Source organism: Oncorhynchus kisutch, unplaced genomic scaffold (genome assembly GCF_002021735.2).
Source record: "Oncorhynchus kisutch isolate 150728-3 unplaced genomic scaffold, Okis_V2 Okis07a-Okis12b_hom, whole genome shotgun sequence".
NCBI classification, from domain to species: Eukaryota; Metazoa; Chordata; class Actinopteri; order Salmoniformes; family Salmonidae; genus Oncorhynchus; species Oncorhynchus kisutch.
Genome location: NW_022261984.1, coordinates 98,695 through 111,051, shown reverse-complemented (window position 1 = coordinate 111,051; position 12,357 = coordinate 98,695). Strand labels below are relative to the sequence as shown.

General features: G+C 43.7%; 1 protein-coding gene across 1 annotated transcript in view; it reads left to right on the top strand.

Annotated features, from left to right (window-relative positions):
• The first annotated feature begins 3,243 nt into the window (after positions 1–3,243).
• The window catches only part of LOC109876196 (centlein), a 28,630-nt gene continuing 19,516 nt past the window's right edge, over positions 3,244–12,357 (top strand). Inside the window, exons 1-4 of the mRNA XM_031814992.1 lie at positions 3,244–3,816; positions 4,371–4,458; positions 7,340–7,428; positions 9,763–9,847. Of these exons, the coding sequence (XP_031670852.1) occupies positions 4,375–4,458; positions 7,340–7,428; positions 9,763–9,847 (258 nt within the window). The 5' untranslated portion in view covers positions 3,244–3,816; positions 4,371–4,374. The remainder of the gene's footprint in view (positions 3,817–4,370; positions 4,459–7,339; positions 7,429–9,762; positions 9,848–12,357) is intronic.

Below are 12,357 nucleotides of genomic sequence, written 5' to 3'. Positions count from 1 at the left end.
ACACTATACCAGGGGGGAGTGGCACACCACATGGGTGAGCTATGGGTAAGCTTGGACCTGGGGCTCATGACACTACGCCCCCCTCCCACGGTGGCCCCCAGGAAGTTGGCTCTCCTCTCATCAATCCTCCCATTATGAGCAGGGCCTGTCTGCTGAGGATGGCTCAGAAGGTCATCAGATGAGAGTTAAGAAGAGGGCCAGAACCGGGGCTGAACTGAGGGGCTTGTGCTGGGGGGGGGGGGGGGGGGGGGATGTGTGTGTGCGTGTGTGTGTGGGGGGGGCACTATAGTTGTCTGATTTAGGTACACAGATAGGTTTAGTGTGGGAGAGGGGTGAAGAGGGGGGAGGAGGGGGGAATCAATGGCCTCTCTGTCATTGGGTATTATGAGACTTGAGGCGCGAGTTCCCACAAGGTTGAACATGAGAATGGCTCATGCTTGATGTCAAGACTGAGCGACTGATATCATTCTCTAGTCCAGTTGAGAAAAATAGCTGCAGGGTGTTTCATTTTTTCCACACTGTCACAATGTCCAAAATTCTCAGCAGATATTAAACATCCAAGTTCATGAATATTTGCAGATATTCAAAAAAAGTGAGCTAAAAAGCCACCCGATGTCATATCCACCCATCCATATTCATCAGATTAGCCACCCATACTTCTGTAATGAAACCCATCTCAGAGAACAGAGCCCTCAGTGGAGCAGCAAAGTGACTGTGATGTCATATGAGACTCAGTGCTCTCACAGGTTGGAATCTCATTTCCATTCTGGAATGAGAGAGACATTCCGCTAAACAGAGTTCAAATTGACATCCCAGCTGACACTTGTACTTCCTGTGTATCTTCAAAGGCAACACGACTTGTGACTCTTTAGTCAGCGTGATCGTAAGCCCCCTGTTCGTTCTGTTGGTTCTCACCTCCCTCAGTTGGAATCAAAGGTAACGTTATTATGCAGACGACAGTCCTCCTACCTGAGGTGGCAGGCGGAGACAATTATACTTCCCCGGAATTCTCCACGGAATGTCGCTCGCTTCCAGGCTCGGCTTCCCTTCCTCCCTCACTCCTTCTCAGCCAACCAGGTGCTTGTCACTTGTTTCCTGAATTTTTCATGCAGATGGAGGCATTTGCATGATCAAGATTCCGTGTTGTTTCTCCACATCCGTGCTGATTTTATTTGATTCACTGTTCTCTGTCTGTGTGGCTCTGTGGAGAGAGAAGGCAAGAGAACAGTATGCTCATTGGGACTGCCACAGTGTAAAGCCTACTCATTTTATGGGCTGGCTCGTCACATCAGAACACTGGTGGCAATTAGGGCTGAGTGGCCTCAAAGACACTCGACTCACAAGACAAGAGTCAATTGAACATCTTTAACATAATGTTCTTCTGACTTACATATCACTGCATATGCTATGTGAGGGATTTTCTTATGCTCCATCAATTTACAGTGACAATACAATGCACTTAATTCACAGTAAGCCTGAAAATAACACATAAGTCCTGTATAATTCATCTTTGCACCCAAAACCATGTGCTACATTTATGAAACAGTCTGTCACGAGACACTAGTCTGTAATTGACGGGAGAGGAGGAGGACAACATAAAGAGATGGTATACTGGATGTATTTCTCAACTAACATTTCAGGATGACTCACAGGCAGTATATTGCACCCGGAGAGAACTGGGCACACACACACTGCACACGGGAACACCTGTTTTTCTCGGAATAAGGAACTTAAATAAAACGATATAACCTGTCACACATCTTAAAACGGTGTGATGAAAGATGAACGGGAGCCAAATCAAAAGACGACAAGAGTTTGTGTTCAGTCAGTCAGGACTTGAAAAAGTATTTTTTATTTTCAAATGCAGGAAGCACACATCAGTGGTGAGATGAAGGGGTCTGGCTGAGAGCTGCGTTTTATGTGCGTAAAATGTTCCTCAGATGTAGATTAATCTATCATTAAGAGGACAGACAACAAACACTTAAAGGGGAGACACACACTGCTCCAGACATCCTCAGAGACCGTGTAAGACACACTGTCAAAACATGGTGGAACATGTTGCAGTAATGTAACCTGTATTGGAAACGATGAGGGCCAAATAACATGAAAAGGGGATGTGTGTGAATAGGGGGGCTTCAGCCAAAAACATTGGATCATGTTTTCTGGATGTGAGGTATTATGTTATATAAAATAGGCCTATACTTATCACTAAAATGACATGGCTCCTTTTACACAGGATGTTGTAATTGTTATTTAATCATATTTACTTTGGAGGTTTGTGGATGACATTGGCTGCATTTAGACAGGCAGCCCAATTCTGATCTTTTTTTCACTAATTGGTCTTTTGAACAATCAGATCAGCTCTGTAATATAGCTGATGTGAAAAGATCTGATGTGATTGGTCAAAAGACCAATTAGTGGGAAAATAAATCAGACTTGGGCTGCCTTTGTGAACGCAGCCATAGAGTGGCAATTGATTTATATCTGTGCATGCACCTGATATCTGGATGTAATGGGCCGGAATTAGTCATACATCTAATCACTGATTGGGACCCCATAGAAAGTCACTGGTGACGTTTGTCCTCCTCTGTAATGATATAAAGTGGGGAACAAACCCATTTTCCAGTGATCCAGATCCAGAATCAGGCTCCTAAATGGATGATTGGTCACCATCTCCATTAAACAAGGAGCTTTGTTGGGAGGCAGGCAAGAGGAGAAGAGAAAATCTGATTCATACAGTATAAATGCCATGTGTCCGTCTGTGCAAATCTAACAGGGCAGATGTTGCGCATTACGCGCCAGTCTACTGCCTCTGAAACCGCTCCACAAATGAGGATCCTAATGAGAGGCACTGCTTGTGGGTCAAGGAACAGCCTAATCGTGCTAAGTCAATTGATTTATTTTTTTCTCTGTCTTTTCTTTTTCTCAGCCGGGCAGGCAGAAGGACCAGACAAACCGAGAGAGCAGATGAACCAACATTTGTGTGAATGAACAACGGAGTTGCCAGTCCTCATATTTCTTCATTGTAGTATCTCTTCTCATCTTTCATGCCTGGCCACTCATTACAGTGCATGCAAGCATGAGTCCATCCATATGTTGCTGCATGTCCAGCAAAACAGCATATTTTTCCCATACCACGAATGTTAAACATTCATACTAACTGCAAATGATAAACAATTATCAAACTAAAAAGTAGGACAAGTGGTAAGTAATTAACTGTAAAAAGGAGAAGACCAAGAGTAGGCAAATGCAGTAGGCTACACTGATAGTGGGGTCTGTGGCTGTATGCATGCATTTCCCCTTAACACACCAATTACAGTGTGATTGACTTTACTAAAGAACATATTCATCAAAAAATGTATACGTTATCTCCTACTTGGTATTTTACAACATGCTTTGACATTTCAAACAATTAGAGCGCTGCTTTCAGTTACTTCCTAATACGTTGGCGTGTCGTAAAAACTGACGTTTGGGAAGTACGCTGACGTATGGGGAAGTAAAAAACGGAAAACAGCGCGCTTGTTTGAAATGGAAAAGGCGTCTCGGTAGCTATTGGCAACAGTGTGATTCACTCAGAAAGTGTACATTTCGTCTTGCAATATTTTGTAGACAGCAATACATACCCTATATGCATGGATAAATATACAGTCGTCCTTTAGGATACGTATGCTTGCCGTCCACAATGATGCTGTTCAATGCATGGACTTTTGACATGTAACGTTATCGTTCAACTTAGCCAGCTGCTAACGTTAGCTCTTCCTACTTTGCTTTGTAACGTTAGCTACTCTCCGACTGAGAAAGTTGTCAACACCCAAGGTAATCTTTGTTTACTTACCGCCGACTGGCTAACTAAACAGAGTAGAACACCTGTTGCAGTGCATGGTCGTGCTTCACTGCTGGGCTCACCTTCAGTTATAGGCTAGCTAACGTTAGCTAGCTAGCTAACTGGCAAACCAGCTAGTCTCTATGGTCTCTTCAAAGTTACTTCTCCCTTTTGTCCTTTGTTGAAGTGAAGCTAGGCTACATACGAAAATGTCCTCCCGGTACAGGACCATATGTAGCTAGCTAACTTTGCTAGCTAGCTAATGTAATATTAGACGAACACCTAGCTGAATGGCACTAGTCTTGAGGACAATTAGTAACACCTGTTGACTTGTCTCTGTCACTAGAGCTCTAACGTTATTCCCAAATCAATAGTGCAGCAACAACATTGATCACTACGGGCTCGATATTACTATACAGTCTAATCTAATGTATATCTATATAGTGTTGTCTCTAGCTAGGTTTCTACTGTAACGCTGAAGCTTACTGTATATTGATGAGAAAATGTGTACTGCCTCCATCATTTTCTTTATTTTTCTCTTTTCCAGCTCTATGATGGCTACTAGAGACAGCAGTCGCATCATGCTGCTGAAGGAAGAAGTGAGGAGTTTGTCTGAGGAGTTAGTGCAATGCCAGGTGACTGTGCTGGATGGTATTGTTTATGTTGTCAACAGCTGAATCTAGCTATGTTGTTGCCAACATTTTCTGTGTTTAAAATAAATCAGTTTATACACAACATCTCAACCTGCGTTAGCTACTTCACAAGTGAACAGTTTCTAAGTGCTTACAAATACACACGGCAAGATCCTAATAAACATAGGAAAATATTGATAGATGCAACTTATATGATATTTAGAAGACGCTTTGACTTAGTCATGTGTGCATACATTCTTTTTACATATGGGGGGCCCAGGGAATCGAACCCACAACCCTGGCGGTGCAAGCGCCATGCTCTACCAACTGAGCCATACAGCACCAACTTAGGTAAAACATCTAGCTCTGTAACCACAATAGCAATGATAGATTTACATGAAGTTTAGCTTTTTGCCCTTTTCCTTGCTACTGCACATTCCCTGCACCATAGGCTATGACCATTTCATATTTGGATCATAGGCTAATCAGTGAGTTTCAGCGTTTAGAACATTGCAGATAGAAACTGATTTATAGAACTGAACTCCCAGTTAATCACAAACACATTTGATCTACACATTATATTTCCATCTAGAACATACTATAACGTTGCATCCTCCTGAACGAGTCTCAGTCAGGCTCTCTCTTTCTCTGATGCTGTGATGGAGAGATGCTGTCTTGTCGTTACAGGCTCGCCACCAGGTGGTGCCTAAAAACATAAACGGTGGATTTACCTGGAATCAGTGTCTCACTTTGCATATTCACACGCACATCTTGGAGAAGCTCACCTCTGTGAGTGTGTGTATATGGACAAATATTTCACTCTACACTATACAAGACTCTGTCTTTTGAGTCCAGCATAGATCATTGCTTGTTTACAGTAGTTAATGTTTTATTTGTTGTTTCTTGATGTGTTCTGAGATTCCGAAGAAGGCCATTGAAGGCTTAAACATCAATCTATTAAACTTGTTTAATAAAACAAGCAAAACAATGAATTGTGAGTGAGCCTTTTCCTGTCCAATGATCCCAAAATATATTGAAGGGAGTATTCCTCGTCTCAAGGTACAGTATAAAGCACTGACCAGCATTTGTAGATTTTACAAGACACTCTTATCCAGAGTGACTTACAGTAGTGAGTGCATACATTTTCATACTGGTCCCCTGTGGGACTCGAACCCAGAACCCTGGCGGTGTAAGCATCATGCTCTACCAACTGAGTTACAAGGGACTACTTTGTATGGTCTGTCTGTCAGACCTGATCCAGACCGAAGTCACTCACGGCCTCCATTACATCAACCAGTTACTGTATTTCTCATCTATTGAATTGACATGAATCACTTCTCCTCGGTGGTCTGGGGAGAGAGAGAGCATCAATGATTCTGTCTGTCTCTTAGTGACTGTTAGACAGTGTTAGTTGTACCGTGTACCATTCAAATCGTGGCATTTGAAATGCCATTAATGTGTAAATTCTCTGGCACAGCGTTCTCAGGACCACCATTAACTACAAAGTGGCCCGTCTGTCGGCCAGAAAATGTTCCTACTTGACCATGCTAATTTTATTAATATGTGGCTGCATTCCAGGCCCACTTAGTATGTTTAGCCCATGGTCTTTCAAGGTCTGCAATTACAATTAATAATTCAGTGATCATCAAAAACACATTCGATACATCTCTAATACTGTGGAGAAGCCCTTGATATGGGTGGTGAGGGTCCTGGCGAGGAGTCTGACTGTCAGTATGTAAGGGGTAATGGCAGCCATAGGCCAGGAGAAGTGAGACCACCTATTTGATGTCAGGCCTCCATTTCTTAATTTGTCATTAACGGCAGTGCAGGACCAGGATTGGTGAGATCTCTATTCATCCAATAAGGATCGACTCTGCCCTCTCCACTTTGTATGTTCAGCCCATGGTCTACCAAGGTCTGCCTCCGCCATTTAGTAAATAATTGATTAGACACTTTTGAATGGGGTTTTAAAATTCATGTGCTAATTGGAGACCAGTAGATTCCAGTGGGAATGATGACTTTTCATCTTGTGATGATGTGAAAATAATTTAACAGATGATTTTATATTAAGTCGATTTGGCATAATTCTATCTTTTAGTGTGCCGAAAATGTAGTTTTCAGATGTTTCTCATTAAATGTAATGTAGCTTATGAGAAGAAAAAAAATGGAACGCTGTTTTTTGGGAGCGGCGAGTCAATTTGAATGTGAAATGTGTCACGGGCGGAGGCTCTCAGGTGTCTCTGCGCCTTCCAGGACTCTCTCAGTCATCAGTTTAGTGCTTCTCCTCCGTTAGTTACTTCAGAGCTGCAGAGAAAACCGTCCAGAATCAGATGCACTTTATTAATAAGGGATATGCTGCTTTAACTGCTGTTTGGTTTGATCTCTAACTCCCCAGTCATGAATTGTACATAATGACAAGTGTCAATGTAGCCTCCCCTTGAGCCGAAGGTCACACTCCAGTAATGTAATCTCTCTGTAAAGACAGCACCATGATTAGAGAAGGCACCTCACATCTAAAGTTTGATTTTGTACAAGCCATTTGAATTATTGATTGGGTTGTCCCCCACCCCCACCCCCCATATATGCTAATGTATTCAAGCATCTCATTGAATTATTTGTATTTCATTTAGAATTGCTATAACATCGCCTCTCACTAATTACATTTTAAGATGTGAGAAATAGTGTTATTATTTCAGAAAAAGATGTCGAAAAATAGGAAATGAATTTCAGTATTTCTGTGCTATGTGTCTGTGTGGTTCATTAAGACTACCACATGCCACATTTTTAACATAATGATTTGATTTAGTCACAATAATAAGATTTGAGTATAATCATTCATAACCGTGAAATCTTATAACCATGAAATTGTTTGTTCTTTTCACAGGCTGACAAGGAGTTTGTTTGGTCCCTATGGAAACGCCTCCAAGTAGCCAATCCGGACCTGACCCAGGCCGTCAGCCTAGTGGTCGAACGGTGAGTTAGTAATTGAAACTGCTCCGAAATGTCACGGTTCCCTCTCACCCATACGTTATATCTCTGGAAGCATGGCCTGTAACTCATCTCCATACTACAACCTGTGAAGAGATGTTCAGGGCCTTTAAGATCTCCCAGAAATCCCATCTCCAAAGGGAAACAGAGGTAGGTAGGGAAGTACGTCTGCTGAAAGTTATCCCAAGGTTGCGTGTGCGAGACACCTTGGACATTCTGGTGGGTTTACGGCTGAATAGTGCAGATGCTCCTTAAAGCCCTCTTATCTCCAGTCTAGCTGCTCAGCCATGGAAACCACCCACGTTAATGAAAACAGTCTCGCTCGGCTCCCATTCTAAAACTGGGAAAACGTTCACTGCCAAGTGCTTCGTTTTTTTTACGGGGATAAAACGTTAGATTGAAGATGACCTTTTGCGAGGGGCGGCTAAGCCTCACAGAATACATCAGCATGGGAACTGGTTGGAAAGAACAGGGGTTCAGGTATTTCAACTACTGCAGTCATACACGGTAGTAGTGTGAGTTCAGGCATGTCTGTTCTTTTCAAAACTTCTGTTGGAAAGTTGTTTGATTTAAAATGCTGTGTCAAAATGTTGTTTTTCGTAAAGCCACACCAAGCTCCTCGTACACAGAATGAAGATTCTAAAGAATCGTGGTGCAGGATTTCATTTCTTAATAAAGACTGTTCATTTCTGTTCATAACAAGCATTTCAATGTACTGTAGTAGACCTAGATGTGGAGTCCTTTTCATGCTAAATGTAGTAAAAAAAGACAATTCTACCAAGATTTTGGCTCCTTTTCATGTAGTAGGTCTAGTAGGCCTGTATTCTACATTCCCCTGCCTTTTGGAGCATCAGACACAAAATAAAGCGTGTCAGTTGGCAGGAGCCTCAGACGGTTGGTTTCAGTGGGAAAACATGTGTGCCAGGTTCAGGATCCTCTCTCTGTCTGTGTCTCAGGCAGTTTCCCCATCCCCCACAGCTCCGGCTAGGGAAACCCAACAAAGCATGTTGGTCCACAGGGGCCTAGGTAACATGCACCCAGAGAGTGTGTGTGTGTAGTCTATCAGCACACTGGCACCGCGCTGCACACGGCGGGTATATTGACATGATAATTGCGCCGACTCCAGTCAAGCGCCGGGCCTGTGGGGGATTCCAGCTGGTCTTGTAGCGATTGGATGGCTGCTCAGGACACGGTTAACACGGCAAAGGATACAAGGTAGCGCTTGACTCCGAAGAGACCAGGCATTCATTTCAATGTCCCTCTGGGGGGGGGGGGGGCAGCCATGGCATGGGGGGGAGAGGAGCCTGGATTGGGGTGGAGGAATGGGGAGAGGTGGGGGTTCCCTGGTGATCTCAAGAAGCTGTTGAAACAAACTGGCCCCAATCGTTATTCTTTTGTCTCCACTCCCCAAACAGTGAACAGGAGAAAAGAGGCCTCAGCCAGAATGAAAGATATGCTGCTGGAGGAGGCTGCTGCTGCATGGCCCAATGGGGCGGAGAGAGAGCGAGGGAAAAAGTTTGCGGTGTTTGTGCGTGCGTGTGTGTGTGTGTGTGTGTGTGTGCTGAATAGGATTCCAGGTTTGATGTGGTCCTGGTAATTACCTTATCTGGAGAACAGTGAAATGACACTGGGGTGCTGATTGACATACTTCTGGTGTCTGTCTGCCTGCCTGCCTGCCTGCCTGTCTGCGCCCAGGGAGCCCGCTGAGTGTTTGAACACACAACTTTGGGTTTATCTTCTTTTCCTGTGACCTGCTTTTCTTTAAGGCCCTCTTTGTTGTAATTTGGATGCCTGAGTTAAATAACAGCAGTTATGTGCCTATTGCACAGATATTTGCTTGATATTGAGTGTTTCTGTGTTTTGTTTTGAAACTGTCATTTAATGTACTAGACATTAAAATAATATGCTATTATAGGGGTGACATACATGCACTTGGCATATTCACTTCTCTGATAACATTCAATACTCTGTAAACCTGTGCACTGAAGGGCTTTTCCCATTGATTATACGAATGAAGCTATAATTTCCCCTCAGATGAGCTTGTTTGCTGTCGTTTGCCATATGCTAGATCCTGTCAGTGGGTCTGTCACCACCACATCACCCTTATGCCTCCAAATGAAACCCATCATCATTAGCAGGACCAGAGAGTCGTTGGAGACGAGCTGCTAACGATGCTTCAGCTCTGGGCCTCGCAGTCACTTCACCGCTCTGCCGCTCTCTCTCTCCGTAGAAATAGAATGACAGATTGTATGACTCTGCATAGAACTAGAATGACATAGATTAACATTATATTTCTATGTTTCTCTGCGTCCCCAACAGAGAGAAATGGAAAGCTGAAGCCAAGGACCGCAAGGTGCTGGAGATCCTGCAGGCCAAAGACTACAAGATCCAGGAGCTGGACCAGGTATTGTTGTTATGACATGTGGAATGCATAGTGAGTGAACCATGTCGTATCCATGTGTCGTATCCTGATGTCTGAACAGAGAAACAGAGAAATCTCCCATAGGAATTTCTCTTCCATTTGATATGAAGGGATGCATTGAAATAGAATGCCTGTCTGAGTGAGAGTGCAAGTCCAGTCTAACCTACAGTCAGTCAGTCCTGTTATATAAAAGACCCATAAGCCTCGGGTTTGTCTGTGCTAACTCTATGCCCACCTATAACAGTGGCTCAGTAAGTGTGTTCTATGGGCTGCTAGGACAGATAATGATTACGGCGACGCACTGTAATTTACCCTTAATCACCGTCCCTTAACAGCAGCATCTGTCAGTTTCTGTCATTACATTAGCAGGCTTCTCTGTCAGCTGGCTAATGCTACGCTAACTTCATCCCATCCGCTCCCAGAGAGACGGGCGCTAAATGCTATCATCAGCAGCTCTTTAACCGTGTGTTTATCCCGCCCTCCTCACTCATCTTAACACTGATTTAGCTATGAACAATTAGCCAGAGCTGTGGAGCACAATAGAGGTTACACATTATTTTCTTACCTCTGCTCTGTTTGTTCTGAGAGAAAGAGTGCTGGCACAGATTTCAAACATGTTATCGGTCAAACACTGTCACTGTGAGGGAGAATGAAGGAAGGACGCAGGCAGGTTCATTCATTCTGCCGCGCCATCTACATTTTTACATAATTTTTTTCTGTCATTTAGCAGATCTCATCCAAAGCGACTTACAGGGATATTAGGGGTTAAGTGTCTTGCTCAAGGGCACATCTGCAGATTTTCCCCTAGGAATTTGAACCAGCAACCTTTCGGTTTCTGGCCCAAGTCTTAACCACCAGGCTACCTTTGATGACCACTGGACACCGCTCAAGTCTAAATAGACCTGATAGTATGTTCCCATTCACTGCATAACAACATCATCTTGTGTGCCTGCAGAAACAACAAACTGTTTAGAATATTACGAATACATTGTATTATTAAGTAAGTAACCATGGAGATAAGTGTAATAACTGGTTAATTTCCATGCCCCTTCACTTCTAAACTATACCTTGAAAGTAGCAGCACTCCACCCCCACCCCAAAAGTTCTTTATAAGAGCAGTAGAAATTCTGGTTGGTGAAGTTCTGGCCTATTTGTGAAGCTCATTAATAGTCAGGATTGTGTGTAGTGTCACACAGACCACTGACATTCATCATCTCGTCCAGATTTGGGCCAAAGGAACCCAAATGGTGATTAATTGGTTTTTCCCCCTTTACTGTTCTGGAGATGTGATGGTCTGCTGAGTCCACACAGGACCTCACGCTATCCCTCTCAATGTCTCCACTCTAACTTTCACTATCGTCTTTCCTTTTCTTATTTTTTCCTCCTTTCTCTCTCTCTCTCTCTCTCTCTCGCTCTCTCTCTCTCTCTCTCTCTCTCTCCCCTTTCCTCTCTTTACCCCCCCCCTCTCTCTCCCCTTTCCTCTCTTTACCCCCCTCTCTCTCTCCCCTTTCCTCTCTTTACCTCTCCCCCTCCCTCTCTCTCTCTCTCTCTCTCTCCCCTTTCCTCTCTTTACCTCTCCCCCTCCCTCTCTCTCTCTCTCTCTCTCTCTCTCTCTCTCTCTCCCCTTTCCTCTCTTTACCTCTCCTCTCTCTCTCTCTCTCTCTCTCTCTCTCTCGCTCCTCTCCTCTCTCTCATCTTTCCCCCCCATCTCTCTTTCTCCCTCTCTCTCCTCTCCTCTCTACCTCTCTTCTCTCTTTCCACGTATTTTTTTATTTCTCTCACTACCTCTCTCTCTCTCTCCCTCTCTGTCTTTCTCCGCTCTCTTTCGTCTCCACTCCCTTCCATTTTTGTAACATAATTAGCTTTCATTTTTAACTGCACTGGGAATTTTTAATGCTAATCTCTCTGTCCTCGACCTCTTAACTTCCCCTAAACCTTTTTTTACCAATCGAACACTACTGGAGTTGAAATTGTTCTCGCCCACCTCATTATCAACGCTTGAATTTATTTCTACTTCGCCCGTATAAATCTCTATTAAAGCCCGTTTTTGCATGGCGAACGAGGAGATGAAGGCGTCTAGTAAATCCACCATCTTGGAAAAGATTTGAGCGATTCCCCCAACATGGCAATTAATTGCATCCCAGAGCATGGTGTTATTTTCGAGCTACCCGCAGCCTGCAGTGGATTACTGCCATGCCAGAGCCCAGCTGATGCAGTGTTAAAAGGGCAGCCTCCTCTCTCTCCTCCTACAGTCGCCCAGCTATAGGCCTGCCAGAAGACTAGGCGGCAGGAACAGAAAAAAAGATGGATCATTAAAATTATGGAACCATTTTTCATCGTTTTGATTCCTTTGTTCTAGTTTGTTAGTAAAGATGAGAAGCATCGTTTTGATTAGGCTATCATGCTAACTGTATTGTAAATGTACAGAGCAGTAGTTCATTATTCTATACAGGCCTACACCTATTAGACAGTATTAGAGTGCTCTTATTCTA